The sequence below is a fragment of the Trichosurus vulpecula genome, chromosome 2 (genome assembly GCF_011100635.1).
Source record: "Trichosurus vulpecula isolate mTriVul1 chromosome 2, mTriVul1.pri, whole genome shotgun sequence".
Classification (NCBI taxonomy): Eukaryota; Metazoa; Chordata; class Mammalia; order Diprotodontia; family Phalangeridae; genus Trichosurus; species Trichosurus vulpecula.
The window spans coordinates 176153597-176174378 of NC_050574.1; the positions used below are offsets into that span (position 1 = coordinate 176153597).

Genomic DNA, 20782 nt, shown 5'->3' on the forward strand with positions numbered 1-20782 from the left:
CCGAGGGATTGAGCATTTCACCCAAAGACTATTCCAGAAGGAGAAGAGGAAGGAAATGGTCCAGATTGGAGTAAAGATTTGCACAATTCCCACAACAAAAATTCAAGGCAAGCCATTTACTGATGGAAGAAGCAAATTTACCCCCATGCCATGTCAGTCAAACCCACTCTATCCACCCCCCACCCCCCATATATATTTCTTATAGATCGCTTTCTCCCCTCTGCTCCCCATCCCCCTAACCAATTTTCTTGCCCTTAGAACCTTTACAGTTGGCGCTAAGCTACAGCAAGGTGGCATGGCCTGAGTCATCATGGTCCACACTGTTGAGAATGGCTGTCTGGTCCTCAGCAAGCTGGCGATGACACAGGTCTGAGAGGCGGGCAAAGGGATCAGGACGAGAGTGTCTCTTCTTCTTTCGGAGGCAGACAGCTTCATCGGGCCACAGTACCTGAGAGTTAGGAAGTTGCTGAACCTGGGAAGCAGAACCGTCTGGGGAGAAGAGGAAAACAAAACACAAAAGCATGGTTGGTAGGGAGGTAGGAGGTAGTATCACATACTTACCCTAGACCTCTGGCATGGGAACAAAAAGGTCAAATGAGAGTTTGAGAAAGCCAGATATTGCTGTAACACAGAGTTTTTCATCCCTGACTCAAACAACCAGTAATCCTACCCCACTAATACAAGCAAGATTATACAAAAATATAGGGAACATTTTTCCCAGTTTACAGTCCCTGTGAATCCAGGTGACAAGAATATTTGAAACAATCAATTCTATACCCAGAAGGAGTATAAGCATCTTGAATCAGAAATTTCAAAGAAGCCAATTCTGGTATGACTCATATTAGCCTGAGGAACTAAGCATTTGATTTGACACATGAAATACTGATTTTTCACCCTGAATTGATGAATCATAAGCACCACACGTGGTAGAACCTAGGTTATTTAGGCAAACTCCCTGAATCTTTTCACCATGTTGCTCTATGAATCATAGAAGTATAGAATCTTAGAATTAGAAAGAATCTCAAAGATTATCTAGTGCACTTGTGACCCAGGAACCATTAATGCCTGCTGCAAAATCCCTAACAATGGTTGCTCAACCTACTAGACCATAAACTACAGGAAGGCAAGCACCAACTCTTGTCTAAACATTGTATCTAACTTAGCACCTGGCACAATGCTCTTCACTATCCGTTAAATTGTACTGAGTCCTGCTTCCATGTTAACAGCACCAGAGGCAGGGAACTCATAGCCCTATAAATCAGCTGATTTCATTTCTGGACAGCTTTAAATTGTTAGAAAGTTCTTCTTTGTTTTGAAGCCAAAATCTACATCCCTGTAACATAACCTTTGGTTCCAGGTCTACCCTCTGAGACCAAATAGATTAAGTCTTTTAAAAAAAATTAATAGTGTTTCATTTTTCCAATTACACATAAAGACAATTTTCAACATTCATTTTTTGAAAGATTTTGAGTTCCAAATTTTTCTCCTTCCCTCCCCTTCTCCCCTCCCCAAGACAGCAAGCAATCTGATATAGATTATACATGTGCAATCATGTAAAACATATTTCCAAATTAGTCATGCTATAAAAGAAGAAAGAGAACAAAAGGGGAAAAACATGAAAAAACAATAAAGGTGAAAATGGTGTGCTTCACTCTGTATTTCAGACTCCATCAATTCTTTCTCTGGATGTAGATAATATTTTCCACCATGAGTCTTATGGAATTGTCTTGGATCGTTATATTGCTGAAAAGAGCTGAGTCAATCATAGTTGATCATCACACAATGTTACTGAGTTCGAGGGTTTTTTTAAGTGTTTTATTTTCCCCCAGTTACATGTAAAAACAATCTTTAACATTAGTTTTTAAAACTTTGAGTACCAAATTCTCTACCTTCCTCCCTCCCTGTGCCCCCCTCCCCCACTGAGAAGGCAAGAAATTTGATATAGGTTATACATGTGTAGTCACACAATGTTACTGTTACTGTGTACAATGCTCACTTCACTTAGCATCAGTTCATATAAGTCTTCCCAGGTTTTTCTGAAATCCACCAAGCAGACTAAATCTAATAACTTGTCTATGACAACTCTTCAAATATCTGAATAATGAAATCATGTGTCCTCCCTCAAAAAAAGCTCTTCTTCTCCAAGCTAACTCTTCCCATTTCCTGGGATATCTATGGGATTTTAGAGAAGTAACTTCCCTTTCCTGAGCCTCATCTGTAGAATGGGTGTGACTACACTGCAGGAAACCTATGTGAAAGAGAATTAGTCACAGACTTTTCAAGACAGGTGATTCCCCTGAAGATTGCTTGGTTTATCACCCTCACACCAAAGAGTACTTTGCCTAAGCTATCCCAGAGGTCTATGTGCATGATTCTTTCAAGTTCTAATGCAGGGATTCTTAACTTTTTGTGTCATGACCCTTTGGGCAGTCTAGTAAAAAGACTATAGACACCTCAGGAAAAAATGTTTTTAGATGAATAAAATAAAATACAGGAGACTTTAGGGGAAACAAATCATACTGAAATTCAATTCAGTATGCCTACTATGTGCCAGGCACTGTGCTAAGTGCTGAGGATACTAAAAGAGGCAAAAAGACAGTTCCTGCCCTTAAGAAGTTTACAGTCTAATAGGGGAAACAACATGCAAGCAAATATATACAAAACAAACTACGTACAGGATAAATAGGAAATTTTAAAAGAAGGAAAGCTCTTGAATTAAGAGGGGTTAGGGAAGGCTTCCTATAGAAGGTGAGTTTTTAGTTAAGACCTAAAGGATGGCAGCAGAGAGGTACACAGTCATAAAAATATACTTTAAAAAAAAGCTCATGGACTCCAGGTTAAGAATCCCTGGTCTAAATAAACAGATATTGACCCACAATCTTCCTTAGTAACTCATCCTCATTTATCAAAAGTCATTGGAAAAACTAAAATGACTGGTAAATGTCGAAGGAGCATTTTTAGAGTCCCGAGAGGTATCTAGACCTGTTGGTCTAAGGCTACACTTCTGATTACTTTTGACCTCTGTCTGGCACTCTCCCAACCTTACTGGGTAAACATGGACCACAATCCAACAAAGATATTAACGGCTAGGCTAAGGAGAAGATACCATGGAACAAAGATGAGCAACCCCCCTGAAGCAGGGAAAGAGAAGTTGAATCTATCTCATAATATCCCCCCAAGGATGAAAAAGACTTGTACTAATTCCCATATTAACACTGGAAGTATAGAAATGCTAGGAAAGGAAAGTACAGGGTAACTATATTGTCAAAACAGGGCCAGTTAGTCAACAAGCATTTATAAAGCACTCTGCTAAGTGCTGGGGATACAAAGAGGAAAAAAAGACAGCCCCTATCTCAAGGAGCTCACAATCTAGTGGGGAAAACAAATAACTACATACAAACAAGCTACATACAGGATAAGCAGGAAATAATTAACAGAGAGAAGGCACTGGAATTTATAGGGATTGGGGAAGTCTTCCAGTAGAAGGTGAGATTTTGGCTGAGATTTGCAGGAAATCAGGAGGCAGAGATGAGGAGAGAGTATTCCAAGCATGGGGGACAACCAGAGAAAATGCCCAAAGCCTAGATCGAGGAGAAACCTGGAGAATTCAGATCTGAGGGAATCTAACAGCAGAATTCACAGTGACATAATATCCAGGAAAGGGTTTAAAGACAGACAGACCAGACAGAGGAAAACAGAATCACAGAATTTGAGCATTGAAAGAGACCTCATGGAGTTGTGAACCGATCTAACCATTCTGAAGAGCAATTTATAGCCTAAAAGGCTATAAAATCATGGCCACCCTTTGACCCAGCAATACCACTACTAGGTCTATATCTGAAAAAGAGTGAAAAAAGGAAAAGGAAAAGGACCTATATGTACAAAAATATTTACAGCAGATCTTTTTGTGGTGGCAAAGAATTGGAAATTGAGGGGATACCTATCAACTGGGGAATGGCTGAACCAGTTGTAATATATGATTGTGACAAAATACTTTGTGCTATGAAAATGATGAGCAAGATGCTTTCAGAAAAACCTAGAAAGTCTTATATGAACTGATGCAAAGTGAAGTGAGCAGAACCAGGAGAGTGGTGTATACAGTGATAGCAACGTTGCGCAATGATCAACTGCTGTTCTCACCAACACAATGGCCCAAGACAATTCTGAAGGACTTATGATGAAAAATGCTATCCACCTCCAGAGAAAGAACTGATGGAGTCTGAATTCAGATCAAAGCATACTTTTTTTAAAAAAAACTTTATTTTTCTTGGGTTCGGATTGTTTTAGGGAGTTTTTTGTCTGTGTTTTCTTTTACAACATGATTAATATGGAAATGTGTCTTACATGACTGTACATGTATAACCTATTTCAAATTGTTTACCTTCTCAAGGAGGAAAGAAAAGGGAGAGAGAGAATTCGGAACTCAAAATCTTAAAAACCAAATTTTAAAAATTGTTTTTACTTGTAATTAGTAAAAATAAAATATTTATTTTTTTTAATTTATTTATTTAACATATTTGGTTTTCAGCATTGATTTTCACAACAGTTTGAATTACAAATTTTCTCCCCATTTCCATCCTTCCCCCCACTCCAAGATGGCATATATTCTGGTTGCCCTGTTCCCCAGTCAGCCCTCCCCTCTATCGCCCCCCTACCCTCTCATCCCCTCTTCCCTTCCTTTCTTGTAGGGCAAGATAAATTTCTACGCCCCATTGCCTGTGTATCTTATTTTTTAGTTGCATGCAAAAACTTTTTTTTTTGTTTTTGAACATCTGTTTTTAAAACTTTGAGTTCCAAATTCTCTCCCCTCTTCCCTTCCCACCCACCCTCCCCAAGAAGTCGAGCAATTCAACCTAGGCCACACATGTATCATTATGTATAACCCTTCCCCAATACTCATGCTGTGAAAGGCTAACTACATTTTGCTCCCTCCCAACCCATCCCGCTTTATTGAATTTTCTCCCTTGACCCTGTCCCCCTTCCAAAGTGTTTGTTTTGATTACCTCCACCCCCATCTGCCCTCCCCTCCATCATCCCCCCCTTTTATTTTTTTTTATCTTCCTCCCTTTTCTTTCCTGTGGGGTAAGACACCCAACTGAGTATGTATGGTATTCCCTCCTCAGGCCAAATCCGATGAGAGCAAGGTTCATTCATTCCCCCCTCACCTGCCCTCTCCCCTCCTCCCACAGAACTGCTTCCTCTTGCCACCTTTATGCGAGATAATCCACCCCATTCTATCTCTCCCTATCTCCCTCTCTCATCCCTTAATTTCATTTTATTTCTTTTAGATATCTTCCCTTCATCTTCAACTCACCCTGTGTCTGCTCTCTCTCTTTTACATATATATATATATATATATATATATATACACACACACACATATATAAAAACACACACATATATATACATACATACACATACATACATATACACATAGATATATACATACATACACATTCACTTATATATATACATAAACATATATATATATATGCATATTCCCTTCAACTACCCTAATACTGAGGTCTCATGAATCATACACATCATCTTTCCATGTAGGAATGTAAACAAAACAGTTCAACTTTAGTAAGTCCCTTGCAATTTCCGTTTCTTGATTACCTTTTCATGCTTCTCTTGATTCTTGTGTTGGAAAGTCAAATTTTCTATTCAGTTCTGGTCTTTTCACTGAGAAAGCTTGAAAGTCCTCTATTTTATTGAAAATCCATATTTTGCCTTGGAACATGATACTCAGTTTTGCTGGGTAGGTGATTCTAGGTTTTAATCCTAGCTCCATTGACCTCCGGAATATCGCATTCCAAGCCCTTCGATCTCTTAATGTAGAAGCTGCCAGATCTTGGGTTATTCTGATTGGGTTTCCACAATACTCAAATTGTTTCTTTCTGGCTGCTTGCAGTATTTTCTCCTTGATCTGGGAGCTGTGGAATTTGGCGACAATATTCCTAGGAAATTTCTTTTTGGGATCTATTTAAGGAGGCGATCGATGGATTCTTTCAATTTCTATTTTGCCCTGTGGCTCTAGAATATCAGGGCAGTTCTCCTTGATAATTTCTTGAAAGATGGTATCTAGGCTCTTTTTTTGATCATGGCTTTCAGGTAGTCCAATAATTTTTAAATGATCTCTCCTGGATCTATTTTCCAGGTCAGTGGTTTTTCCAAGGAGATATTTCACATTGTCTTCCATTTTTTCATTCCTTTGGTTCTGTTTTATAATATCCTGATTTCTCATCAAGTCACTAGCTTCCACTTGCTCCAATCTAATTTTTAAAGTAGTATTTTCTTCAGTGGTCTTTTGGACCTCCTTTTCCATTTGGCTAATTCTGCCTTTCAAGGCATTCTTCTCCTCATTGGCTTTTTGGAGCTCTTTTGCCATTTGAGTTAGTCTGTTTTTTAAGGTGTTGTTTTCTTCAGTGTATTTTTCAGTATTTTTTTGGGTCTCCTTTAGCAAGTCATTGACTTGTTTTTCATGGTTTTCTCGCATCCTTCTCATTTCTCTTCCCAATTTTTCCTCTACTTCTCTAACTTGCTTTTCCAAATCCTTTTTGAGTTCTTCTATGGCCTGGGGCCAGTTCATGTTTTTCTTGGAGGCTTTTGTTGTAGGATCTATGACTTTGTTGTCTTCTTTAGGCTGTATGTTTTGGTCTTTTTTGTCACCAAAGAAAGAATCCAAAGTCTGAGACTGAATCTGGGTGTGCTTTCACTGCCTGGCCATATTCCCAACCAACTAACTTGACCCTTGAGTTTTTCAGTGGGGTATGACTGCTTGTAGACTAACGAGTTCTATGTTCCACGTTTGGGGGGGAGGTGCCAGCTCTGCCACACCAGCACTGCTCCTTCCCCAACCCCCAACCCGGACTGGGCTTAGATCTTCGGCAGGCTGTGCACTCCTGCTCTGATCCGCCACTTAATTCCTCCCACCAGGTGGTCCTGGAGCCGGAAGTAACAACAGCTGTAGCTGGCCCACCTCCGCTGCCCCCGGGGCTGGAAGCCGAACCTCGAACTCTTTCCACTCCCGCAGCTTTTCCCACTAACCTTCTCCGCAGTCTTTGGTGTTTGTGGGTCGAGGGGTCTGGTACCTGCCGCAGCTCACATATTCAGGGCGCTAGGGGCCCCATCCACCCGACTCCAAGTTTGGTTGTTCCTTGCCGCTCAGGCTGGGCTCTGCTCCACTCCGTTCCCAGCTCCCAGCTCCCAGCTCCCAGCTTCCAGCTCCGTGTGGAATAGACCTCACCCAGAGACCATCCAGGCTGTCCTGGGCTGGAGCCCTGCTTCCCTCTGCTGTTCTGTGGGTTCTGCCGTTCTAGAATTGGTTCAGAGCCATTTTTTATAGGTTTTTGGAGGGACTCCTTACGGAGCTCACTCTAGTCCCTGCTTACCCGCTGCCATCTTGGCTCCGCCTCCCAAAATAAAATATTTATTAAAAAGAAAGGAAGAAAGAGAGAGGAAGGAAGGAAGGAAGGGAGGAAGGAAGGAAGGAAGGAAGGAAGGAAGGAAGGAAGGAAGGAAGGAGGGAAGAAAAAAGAGACCTCAGTCACCATCTATCTAGTCTATTCTTAGGTGGTACAGTGGATAGAGGGGCAGCTAGGTGGCACAGTGGATAGAGTGCCAGCCCTGGAGTCAGGAGAACCTGAGTTCTAATCCAGCCTCAGATACTTAATAGCTGTGTGACCCTGGGCAAATCACTTAGCCCTGTTTGCCTCAGTTTTCTCATCTCTAAAATAAGCTGGAGAAATAGATGGTAAACCACTCAGTATCTCTGCCAAGAAAACCCCACATGGGGTCACAAAGAGTCAGACACAACTAATCAACAATAGCAAAAGAAATGGTAGAACATTGGACTTGGATTTAGGAAGACCTAAGTTAAAATCCTATCAGACACTTACTAGCTGTGTCACTCTGGACAAATCACTTCATGTCTGCTTGCCTCAGTTTCCTTCCCTGTAAAATGTGGATGATAATAGTATCTATTTCACAGAATTGATATGATAAAATGAAATAATCGAGTAAAAGTGTTTTGTAAACTTGGAAGCACTATATAAATGCTAGTTATCATCATTATCACTACTATTAGTATTAATGCCTAAAAGAAATCTTCACTAACACACCTGACAAGTGGTCATCTAGCCTTTGTTTGAAGACCCCCAAGGAGAAGGAAACCTCCACCTCTAAGCCAGCCCTTTCCATCTTAGACAGCTCTAATTGTTAGGGAGTTTTTCCTGATGTCTTAGCCTAAATGTGCTTTTTTTTTTTTACAACTTCTACCCACTACTCCTGGTGCTGCTCACTGGAGCCAAATAGAATAAGTCTCATTCCACACTTCCACACGACAGCCTTTCAAAAATGTGAACACAGGTCCCTTGACCCCCTTAACTTTTTCTTTTCCAGGCTAAATATCCACAAAGCCTGCAACTGAAAGAACAGGACTCTTTCCCACAACTCACCGGATCGCTTTTTGGATTTCGAGGAGCCCTTGGTTGATTTTTTGGGCTTCTTTATCCGTTGGTATTTCAGAGCTTCAAGCCTCTCAGGTGCAGCAGAATTCCCGGGTGCAGATGGATGTGTTCTGGAAGGGAGGAAAGACAGATAAATGCTGGTCAGCATGACTGACTTTTCCCTCAGGATGTGAGCCTCTCAAGAGTGAAGTTGATTGGCTGTCCCATCTGGAAGCAGAGAGCAGTTCTGTGGAGGCTGGTTTCTCCTTGCTACTTCCTGGACTTCAGTCTTTCCACTAAAAAGACCTCCCCACCACCACGTCCATCTGCACCTCCTCCCTCCCTTCCTGTGCACAAGGAAAATAGAAAATTCTTCAACAGGCACCAGCTATTCCTGAACCCCAACTCCTGCAAGTTCCTGTAGAGGGAAACCGATCTGTGGGAGAATCGAAAGGTCCTGAAAAGTAGAAACCTTGACTTTAGCACAATGAGCGCCCCTTCAGCACTGCCCATAAGCCGTGAGGAATGAAGGGTCAGAGAGGGAAGCAATTCCGCTGTCTGAAGTTCCTGGAATACCTGGCAGGAAAGTCATCTAAGAGAAAAGGCAAGTGGCGCAGTGAGGTGGATGGCAGGTATCCCCAGCCCAGATGACTGGCATGCAGCACTGTGCTCCTCCTTCCCCCAGCCTCCAAAGAAGGGCAGCCCCAAGGCTAAGGGGGAGACGTCACATCCAAAAGAAGCCACAGGCTTCCAAGACCCTGTCCCACAAGGCTTCTTCATATCCATCTGACTGCGGGACAGAGGCAAGCAGCCAGAGGCAGAAACCATCTATCAGATGCCAACATTTCTCTGTAAGGGAATCCCCTTAATCCTTTGCCAGCCATAACTAAATGTCCGTATTAAAGGAGGGAAAAGGTGGGAGTGGAGTATATGAACCAGAGGTCTCTGGAAGTCCTGTTCATGACTCAGGAAGCTGGGTGAGGGAAAGGGATCAATAGTAACCACAAACAACAAAAACTAACATACATAGGGCTAGCAATACAACAACAAACTACAATAACTCACACATATAAGGGCTAAAAATACAACAATAACTCACATAGGTAGGGCCAACAATACAACAACGAACTACAGTAGTTCACACATATAAGGGTTAACAATACAACAATAACTCACATAGGTAGGGTCTAACAATACAATAACATACAGCAGACAACTCACTTAGTATAGCACTTGACAGATTGCAAAGCTCTATTCCTCACCACAACCCTCCAGGGTAGGAAGTTACCATATTATTAACCCCATCTAACAGAAGACGAGCTGAGGCTCTGAGTGACTAGCCCAAGGTCATATAGCTAATAACCGACTGAAACAGAATTTAAACCCATGTCTCCTGACTCCAAGACCAGCATTCTCTCCACTAAATGATTATGGTGTTTTAATTAGTGTTCCCAATTCATTCAGCCCACTGCCATTAAGCTCTGCTGTGTGAAATCACCTCTCTTCCTGGAAACCTAGGTAAGCCCCTGGTGTCTCCTATCAATGCCAATACCCAATGAACACCCAATTAATAATGGTTACAGATAGGTCAGGGAATATGGTGGGAGTGAAGAAGAGCCTTTTTCTGTCCTCTCTCCTTCACATCCATGGGCCCAGGCTTAATCTAATTAGAATCTACGTAACTTAAGGTGATATAGTGGCCAAAGGGAGTGGAGATGAAGGTCTGCTAAAGCATGTTTAGTCTACCCAGAGGTCGGAAAAAAGAAACTATTGCTAATGGGAGAAAATAAACCAAGGGATTGAAGACAAAAAGGTCCACAAGTGGGGAAGGCAATTTTCTACTGATAGTGATGGGCTAGGGAAAAACTCAAATTCTCAGAGAAGTATGGAAATGGGATAGTCCTTAGAGGTCTTCTGGTCCAGCAATGCTATCCAATGACAGTCATCCCTGAGAGCCGTAGAGTGTGGCACGTGTTATAATTCTGTGCGCCTACTATATCTCTCCACAATAATTTTTCAAGAGGTAAAATCTGGTTAAAACAAATGTCAAAAGCATTCTAAAAAGGAAAAGGAAGACATGAAATCATAATAGGAAGCTAGAAAAGTTGTATTAAATTGGGGAGGAACAATTCTAGCTGCTTTGCTTAAAGGGAAGGTGTGGAGTTCCTTTAAGAACTTATTGAATTCAATTCAGTAAGCATTTATGAATTACCTGAGATGTACAAGGCCTTGGTGAGGGGGTAAGGATATAATGACCATAACAAAACTGTCCCTCTGCCCTATGTAAGAACTAATGGAGCCACTTTCTTGGGATCATAGATTTGCAGCTAGAAGGGAACTTTAGGGCTCCCTCATTTTACAGGCCTAGAGAAGTTAAGTGACCCGCCTGAGGTTCCAGAGCAGGGACTTGCACCCTGACCATCTCATGTCAAATCCACCCTTCTTTCCCCTACACCACATAGCATTTTCCTTGAGAGCTACTTTCCTGTGTCATGGCACAGCCACCTGGTCACCAAGAAGAGAACAGATGCACAGTGGGCAGAGAATCACAGAGCTAGAGGGTACTTTGGACAGCACCTTGCTTCATTTTTATAGATAAGAAAACTGAGGTCCAGATCACGGAAATATAGTAGCTGGCCCAACACGGCCCTGTAAGTTTTTGACAAAGCTAGGCCTAGAAATCAGATTTCCTATTGCTGGTTCAAGCCTCTTTATGCTCCATCACAGTCAGGATCCTGCTATACCACACCCTGAGGTCAGCTCTGATACCAATATCTAAGCATGTAGCATAAGCACACATGTGCCCAATAAGCCCAGACATTCTATTAGAAGGAGGCAATTTTGTTTTGAGTATAGGCTTTCACCCCAAATATTCAACATTACAATACACATAACCCCTCTCCCCTTTGACAAAGCTTCAGCTAGGAGGAAGAGGGAGGAGTTTGTGATCTCCCATAATAATGACCTGAAAGCTTTCAATTCCTGACACATCTCAGAGACAAACATTTTAAGGAATTTTGGTTGAGCAATATCCTTCTCTGAGGCCAAAACTATCCAAGAGATGAGACCTCAACCAGTGAGTCCAGTCAAAATGGATTTCAAATCTGGTCTCTCCAAAGAGAAGCATGTCTTATTTCTGACTTCAGGTAGCCTGAGGTCTCCATGATATCTGGGAAACTTCAAGCAGCTAGGTGTCACAGCGGATAAAGCACTGGATCTGGAGTCAAGAAGATCTGAGTTCAAATCTGCCCTCAGACACTTACCAGCTGTGTGACCCTGGGCAAATCACATAACCACTGTCTACTTCAGGTTTCTCATCTGTAAAATGGAGATAATACTAGCACTTATCTCCCGAGGTTGTTGTGAGGACCAAATGAGATAATATGTACAAAGTGTTTGGCACAGTGCCTGGAACATAATAGGTGCATGTAAATGTTTATTATTATTATTATTATTATTATTATTATTATTATTAGCTATTATCTCCACAGCTTTGACAATTCACTCTGCTACAATTCCAGCTCTTTCTTAGTTTTGGTGATCACCTTAAGTTCCCACACAGCTGTAACTGAAAAGGGAATCGGGACATTTTAGAAGAGGTGCAGGGGTTGGAGATAAACTGGAACCTAAAGGTGGACTAAACATCCATCCCCAACCCCACATTAGCACCCCCTCTGAGGGAGAAAGATTAGAAAGCTCTTCCCTTCCCACGTGTAATGTAGTGACCCAGCCCTGAAAGCAGTCTTCAGATTAAAAGATTACACAGTCTGATTGGGCGAATGACAATAAGCAGGATAATTCTGGGCATAGTATTCTCCACATCTAAATGAGAATGAGTCATAATGTCATAATGGAAACTAATAAAGAGGTCCACCCACAATCACTATAGATTTTCCCAAATGGGAAAAACTAAAAGATCAACCATCAGTTCTTCAGTTCAACAAACATTCACCATTTTTCAGATTAAATTGGATCCCTCTTCAGACTATTTCTCCATCAAATTCAAATGCTGATTCTGCTAAGAGGAAAGAGGTCACAAACTTCACTAGAGCGCAATATGAACTGAGTACCTTCATATTGTGTTTGACTCATGACCTAAGTCACAGAAAACACATCTGTTACAACAGCAAGCGTCAGAGGGGGCCGAGGAGATGGAAAATTGGCTGATGTTCTATCTCCAGACAAACTTTTCTGAGTGACAGTAGTACACTGAGGAGTAAGCCCATTCCCACTTGGGAGACAGCCAAACATGAACCATTCCAGAATGCCTACTGTCTACATTTCCTCTCTTGATCCTGGGCTCAAATACCAAAATAGAGCAGGATAAGATTCTTGGGCCCATAAATATAGTCTCATTGCAAGAGAAAAAGCAAATATGGAGAATTTAGAGGGGGGAAGAGATAAAATAGCTACCCACAATAATGACCAATTGTACAGAAATTTGTCCTGACCAAATTCAGTTGCCCTGCGGAGGCATCCACCTAAAGCACTGGGCTGACTTTTAGAAATCAGTAAGCAAAGTACAGCTTTTCCTTGAGACTCCTTCCTCGCTGCCCAGCTCAGTCCTGTCTAAGAATCTAGAGAAATTTAGAGAAATTGAATTGAAAATTACAGTCAAGAAGAATCTATTCATTTTCTACTCCATCCCTAGTATTGTGTTCAGCAGTGGGTCTCCAAAGAAGAAAAAAACACAATCTTTTCTCCCAAAGAGCTTGCAGACTCACAAATGAAGAAGCTTTCAATTCCTGACACATCTCAGAGACAAACATTTTAAGGAACTTTGGTTGAGCAATATCCTTCTCTAAGGCCAAAACTATCCAAGAGATGAGACCTCAACCAGTGAGTCCAGTCAAAATGGATTTCAAATCTGGTCTCTCCAAAGAGAAGCATGTCTTATTTCAGACTTCAGGTAGCCTGAGGTCTCCATGATGTCTGGGAAACTTCAAGCAGCTCTTCTCTTTATAGAGGAAAGGTAGGCCAGACATACAGAAGAAGGTTCCTAAATCTTGAATTTTTCTTGATCTTCCAAGAAATCTAGTCCACATGGACTTCTAACCCACCAAGACTATGGAGCTTTTGGAAATTAGAACACAAGCAATAGAGTGAAGGCCCCAGAGCTTCATTTACCACCTCTACCTCATTCTTCCTACAGCTCCAAAGAAGTTAATATTTTCAGCTGCCCTCTCTCCAAACTCTCCTGAAGAGAGGTAACTGAGGTAAGCTTTAAAAGTTAGGGAAGCAAAGCTGCATTCTACTTAGGTCAATGAGAACTCTTTCAAAGACTCAAAGCCAATTCAACATGGCACAAACTATCTTTTGGGTCGCCCCCGCCCCAGCACCAAGATAACAAGGAGAAACTGTAGAGCACCAATAATATGATACTGACTCTTCTTCATGACTCCCAAACAACTCAGATGCTAACCTAGCAGCCTGGCTTTGCAGATAGGGAAACTACAGCTAAAAAAATGTAACTGTTCGAAATAAAGGCCAGAAAAGGAAGCCACATATTCAGGTGCATAGTCTCTTGCATAACCACAAAGTGGTAGCCATCTGATGAGTGTGTGTGTCTGTGTGTGTGTGTGTGTGTGTGTGTGTGTGTGTGTGTGAGAGAGAGAGAGAGAGAGAGAGAGAGAGAGAGGGAGAGAGAGAGAGAGAGGACCAAAGATAGGAGTTCCTGATCCCAAAGTCAAGGACTTAGATTCAGAAAAACAGGACTTCTTGATCCCCAAATCAAAGACTCAGCCACAGATTCAGAGGAACAGCTGATGGCTTTGTGGCTTCTTTCCAAATGAGAGGTCAAACTGGAGTGAGCCTGAGGGGTAGGGTAACATTAACACCTGGCCCTATACCCAGCCCTGGGAACCAGGATAGAGATGGCCAGGATACTATAATATGAAAAGTTCAGCCACTACAGGTCTTTCATGTGGCTTACTGAACAATGTAAGGGGATTCTGGTTGGTAAAAAAAAAAAAAGCTCACATGCATGCTTCTGTCCCCACTGCTAGTACATGACAACACCATGGTCATGATTAACTGATATAGGGATTAGGGGAAGGGAGGCTGGGGAGATGGGGAGAGGGTACCACTGGTAACAGAGAGTGAGCTGAGAAAACAGCATGGACTTCTACAAGCCTGTAAAAATGACTGATCCACACTATACAACTCCCAACTCCCCATTTGAAGATAAGAGTTGAAAAGAGAGAGAGAGAAAGAAAGGAGAGTAAAATGGAAAGGAGCAAGATACAGAAAACAACCAAATGGCTGGGGAGGAGGAAGAAAGAGGGAGAGAGAAAATGAATGTAGACAAGAGGTGTCACAGCTTCTTTTAAGCAAGACCAAGTGGAAACAAATGCACAGCATGAAGACGGCTTTAAAGAGGAACCTAGAGACTAACAAATGGCCCAAGCAGCGACCACAACCCAGAAGAGTCTCAACAAGTAGGAAAGTAAGTTTGGCTCCTGCCACGCCCCAGAATCATGAAGTATCTAGCTTGGGAAGGTGGCAAAGAGGCTGTCCTAGGTTGGCGTTGTCTCCTAGGTGAAGAGAGGTCGGTGGGGGAACAGAGAGAAAAAGGAGAATGCTCACAAATCCCATTTCTAAGTTTGCCACTACAATGAGATGGCATCTCAGCTGTCTCAGATCAGCATCGTCTGAGGAGGGCATGGTAGGAATTAATGGGGAAAGTCAAGAAATGGGGCTGTAGAGGGGCAGTCAAGTTTCTTGTATCATCTGGAATAATAGCAGAGCTGAACCACCCTTGGGAAACTAATGAGAGCTGAGCTGGTCCCTAGAGGCTCCCACATCCCAAGAGATGCTCTGGAGCAAGAAAACTAAGGGGTCACAAGGGAAAGAGGGGAGGAGGGGGGTGACAGTTCAATCACTCACTCAAAAGCTCTGGTACACAAGGCTGGCAGAAGGCCCCTGGGGCAGGTGAGCTCGTAAAGCACTCCACTAGTTCTTCAGTATCCTCCCCTAGTGTTAATGACTACAGTATAACACCCAGTTGGCCCCACACACAATTTCAGCACCCTTGGTCACTGACAATTTTATAGCCCCAGATCATAAAGAAATGGCAAGGCTTTCTACTTTATGAGAGATGACTCTTATTACTGAAAGGGATTTATCAGCCCTCAGTCCTCTCTGATTAGAGATAATCACTCACCCTTACTAACTCTGGGCAGAGGGGAAATCCGGCTTCTTACATCCGAACCAATAGGCCCAGCAGTCTGATCACAGGGGATGCTCTCTAACTCCTGCCTAAGGATGGAAAGAAGGGAATCCATGACCAGAAGAGGTTTCTTCTGTGGCTGGTAGAGAGGGGAGCTCTCTGGCATCTCCAGATCCCTTCAAGTGACCTAAGCCCTGAGGCCCCTGTTTGGAGGAGTAAGCCCAGGTTAGGAGCAGAAGATAGAGAGCTCCTGCTAATCACCAGAAAGAAGAAAGCCCAAAATCGGGCAGCCCCACAGCCTGCTCCCCCAAAAAATTTCTCTCCAGTTGGGTAGGCCCTTAAGGCCCTAACTTATGAAGCACCCAAAAGGACCCCTCCCCAGAGCTCTCTGCAGAGGGGTTTGAAGTGAGTAGCAATCCTGCCCTGTGGCTATGGGCACCTGCAAACATACCTGCCCAATAAGGGGAATGGCACATATACATGACTGAGAGTAGGCTGGTAGAGGAAAGGAACACAAAAAAATGAAGTGGGAACATTGCCCTGCCGTCAGCCAGGTGTGCCTACAAGTATCCCTGCCAGGGCCTATCACTAATGCCAAAGAGCTGAGAGAGCTCCAGGTCCAGAGAGCCCAAGTTCAAGGGGATGGTACCAATGACATTTCAGCAAGGAGCCTGAAAGGGGAGGGCTTCAGGGGCACAGCCCAGTTTTCTAGTAGCCATACCTAATGTTTCTTTGGAAACTTGGACAAAGGATTAACCAAGGGACCTGTGTGGCCCGGGAGTTTTCCAAGGATGGAGAGATGCAAAGCAGATCCCATGCGGTCCTAAATGGTGCATCCAGGCTCCCAAGGGACCACTTTTACATCCTGCGGGCAGGTCGTGAGGTGTTGTGGGGAACGTATACCTAGAAACATGGAATCTCTCCTGGAGGCTTTGGAAAGGGGTTGCTGTGTAGAAGGCGGGAAGGTCAAAAGCAACACTGAGGTAGCCCTAGAGTTCCTTCCACCTGGCAGGCTTGTTGAGGCAGTTCTGAGTGGAGAGCTCAGAAGCCAAGGGCAGGTGGGGTAGGGGGGTAGGGAGGAGGGAGGCAGAAGGAGTCAAAGTTACCTCCCCAAAGACGGGGGTAACCAGAGGGGATCTGGTTAGGCATTTCCCCTCTAATTCCCCTTTAAAGGAAGCGATGGCCCTGGCAAAGCCCCATCAGTCAGTCTGTCCATCCTCCCGCTCGCTCCCCCCAGCCCCCGCCCCGGCCCCAGCCGGGTGGCCGCGGAGCTCCCTTACCTATTGAGCTGAGGAGAGGCTTGTCTCGACAACACTGCCCAGATAGCTGAGATCAATCAGAAACAAAGCAGTTATCAACACCAGCAGCGCAGCGGGGGACCACCCCACATGCCCAGAGGGAAGGGGAAGAGGAGCACGGGGAGCCGAGAACCAATAAGGCGGGCCAAAGATGGGAGTGGGGACAGGAGAGGAAGGGAGAGAGACAGAGAACCAAACGGGGAGAGATGGAACGAAGCAGATGAACAGGCTTGCACAAAGCACAGACGACAGCTGCGACGCACAGCATCTCCTGCGACCGGGAGACAGGCGGGTTGGGGGTTGCGCATCTCTAGATAACAGGGGTTCCAAAGCCACAGAAGTGCATGTGGTCAGCCCAGTTACAGGCTCTCCCCCACCTCTCCCTGAACCCCCAACACTCCCTTCTCCTCCCACAGCAGCAGCCAGGCATGGTGCTGAGGGTGGGAGGTAAGGCTTGAGACTTCCGGTACCAGAGGGTGGGAGTGAAACATGGGTCCCTATATGTAGGGAGGTAGGAGAGAGCTGGCCTCCCCTCCTCAACCACCTCTCTGTCTTTCCTACGATCATCCCAGCCTCCTCTGGGCTGGGCAGGGCAGGGCAGGGCACAATCCGGATCCCCTCCAACGGGCGATTACTTCAAGAAAAGAAACCAAAGGACGGAACCAGAGAGAGAAAGAGAGAGAGAAAGAGGGTGGGGAGGGAGAGAGGGAGGAGAGGGATTAAGAAAGACACTGCAGAGACTCAGCAGGCTGCTCTGGACAAGTCAGACCAGCCCAAATAAGATGGAAAGAGAGGAAGAGAGAGACAGAGAAAGGGGAAAGACTAAGAGTGGGGGAGAGGAAGGAAAAAGGAAGAAAAGGAGAAGAAAGGAGGGCCAGGGAAGGAAAGGCAAGAGAGGAAGAAGATGGACACAGACAGTTGTCTTGGGGTGACTCTGGTACCTGGAATACCAGCCGCTAGAGTATAGGGTGTGCTCTTTCTGCCGGGCCGATCGCGGGAGCTTGTTTGTCTGTCTGTCTTTCTGCAGCTTCCTGCGAGGCGCGCGGGTGGGGGGGGGGGTGTGTGGCTCCTGGCATGCCGTTGACAGGGCCTGAGTGTTTCCTCCCAGCCCCCAAGCCTGATGGCCGCAGCATCCCTTTCGGAGAGGCCGTAGGGACAGGGACTGGAGACTGGTGCGCGCTAGGGCTGCTAAGGGGCAGGAGGTTGGGGACAGGAGGCCCCTGCCCTGGTGATCCAGGAAAGTCACGCTCCGGGGTCCTGCTTCGCAAGGGAGGAAGGGCCAGGAAGAAAAGGAATGTGGAGACACTCTCTGGGCTTCCCCTGGACCCACCACCCGCCCCCAATGCCAGGACCCGTGACGTGGATTCACAGGAAGGGGAAAAACCCTTGACTCCAAGAGAAAGTGACTGAGCACCCACACACACACAGAGGTCTCACTCTAATGAACCAGTACTAATTCCACCCCTTCCTCTACCCCAACTACTCCCACCATCACTCCCAGTGACCTTAAATGCCTCCTATAGCTCTGGTGGGATAGGTGGATAAAGGAGATCTCTCTTGCCACTGGCCAGTGGCCACACCCTGACCTCTGCCAATCAGAACTCGTCTCCCAAAGGGATGCTGCAGCATGTCCAAACGAGCCCTGTCATTTGGGTTGATGAGAGGGGTGGAGGGGCAAGGAATGGGGGGAAGGAAGTAGACCAGGTGAGGAGGGGAAGGGGGCAGCCACAGCATACTCACCCTGAAGTGGATAAGGTTGTTGGTGGGGGCTCTGGTCTGAGCAGCTCCTCCCCCATCCTCCTGGGGGAGGCTGTCTGTCCGAACACATCCAGGTTGTCCGCAGGCCCAGCAGGGCCCTGAGGCGGGGAGGGATAGCCGGTGGCCAGGGTGGTGAAGCCCATGGCCGGCCGATAACTGGGGCTATCACCCCGACTGCTCTGGGAAGGGGAACCAGTGGATGGCGTGGACTTGCGGGAGAAGCTGACTGCGGCGGGTGGCTGTAGGGTTATCTCCGACATCTCTGCCTGCTGCAAGAGGCTAGGGCGGGGCCTTGCCCGGGCCGCGAGCTCAGGCGAACCGGTTCGGGAGCTTAGGGGGCTTTGGGTCAGAGGCGAGAGCCGCGAGGGCTGTAGCACCACTTGATGTAAACTGGGCTCGGCTCGCCTGCCCTGCCGAGGGCTGGGCCTGGGCCGAGGCTGGGGCTCATACCACCGGGTGTCCAGGCTGAATGTGCTTGGGCCGCCATGACCCGCGGGCTCGGCCGGCTCGGGGTAAGGCAACACCGGTATGCCCATACCTTGGCTGGTATGTCTGAGCTGCCCTTGGCTCACCAGAGGTTGCATAGGTTTGTCCTGCCACTTGGTGGCGGTGGGCACTGCGACTGGACCTCTGCCAGGTGACTTGCCTGCCCAACTCTTTGGTGCCTCCAAAGACAGGATACCCGGGTAGGCTGCGGGCACCTGGAGGGAGGTGGGGGGCAGTCCCCGGGGGAGGCAGGCCTTTGGCTGCATGCTCTCTGCCACATCGCAGGGGTGCAGCTGGTGGGGAAACATCATAGCTGGGGACTCCAGCCCACCGAAAGGAAACTCGGGTCGGCCCCAGGGCTCTGGGGAGCGGCCTCCCGTGGGTGTCTGAGTCAAGGGCAGAGTGCTATTGGAGTTATTCTCGCCGTTCTCCTCAGGGATAGTGGGGTGACCAAAAGGCCCCTCAGTGTGCAGGGGTGGGGATGACATGACGGAGCTCAGGGGGCTGCCCACTTCAGGCATGTAGAAGGGTGGGGGCTCCACTTCCCCAGGGCTGCTGCTGCTGAGGTAACCGTAGTACTGGCCATGGTGGAAGGGCCGGGGGCCTGGGGGCCGGGCTTGGCCTGTGGCCTGGAGCCGACCTTCCAGACCACTGGGACCCTCCAGCCCCCGGGGCTGGAACCGGGGACTATATGCTGGTGGCGGCAGGTAGGACTCTTGGCTGGATGACAGAGGGGTCAGCTGAGACTTGAGGGCAGCCACGGAGGTGGGCACTAGTGGGTCGTCATTTTCCTCATCCGATTGACGGAACTCGGGGTACATGTCGGTCTCCTCTGCAAAGGGAAAGCCTTCAATGCGTCGGCTCTTGAGCGAGGGCTCCATCTCAGAGGGATCCATCACAAACCGTCCATCAGGGCCCCGGCTGATGAGCTCAATAGGGGTGGTGGCCTCAGCCTCAGCCTCAGCTTTGGCTACACTGTACTTTTTGCTGCTGATGGCCCGCTTGGTCTTCTTGTATAAGGACAACTCCTTCTCCCGACTGGGGCTCAGCATCCTCTTAGCTGCTGGCTGGCCCTGGTCATCAGAGGATTCTGATGGGGCTCTTAGTGTCCGGATACTCTCAGGACTCACTTTTCCAGAGGATAAACTGGGCAAAAAGGCGAAGGAGACAGTGAGGGGGAGAGAAGGTAGAATAGGGTATCCTTAGCCCATGGGTCAACATTTTATCCTTCCAGGCTAATCTAGGCCCACCCAATACAACAGCACCTAAGACAAGGGTACTGAAAGAGAAAAGAGGAGGCACCATGATCATCTCTACTTTCTGCATTAGTATTAGATTCTTTTTAATTTTTTTTTAAGTTCAGACCTATTATTCATCCATATGAGGAGTTCCCAGTAAAGAAACCCTCTACCAGTTTGGATCACGACTTTGCAATGATCTTAGAGAGTTACCTGGGACACTGGGAAGGTAAGTCAGCTGCTCAGGATCACACAGCCAGTATGTGTCACAGGCAAAACTTGAACCCAGGTCTTTCTAATCCATAGCTCTCTATCCACCATACCAGGCTGACTCTTATTTTTTTAGATAATAACTGCAAATGTCCAATTATTGGCTAGTTTCTG

At 45.9% G+C, this 20782-nt stretch overlaps 1 protein-coding gene across 1 annotated transcript in view; it reads right to left on the reverse strand.

Moving 5' to 3' along the window:
• Window positions 1–280: 280 nt before the first annotated feature.
• Window positions 281–20782, reverse strand: part of IGSF9B (immunoglobulin superfamily member 9B) — a 70216-nt gene continuing 49714 nt past the window's right edge. The window contains exons 18-20 of the mRNA XM_036746058.1: window positions 18657–20306; window positions 8460–8581; window positions 281–489 (exon numbers count right to left, since the gene is read on the reverse strand). Coding sequence (XP_036601953.1) covers window positions 281–489; window positions 8460–8581; window positions 18657–20306 — 1981 coding nt within the window. The remainder of the gene's footprint in view (window positions 490–8459; window positions 8582–18656; window positions 20307–20782) is intronic.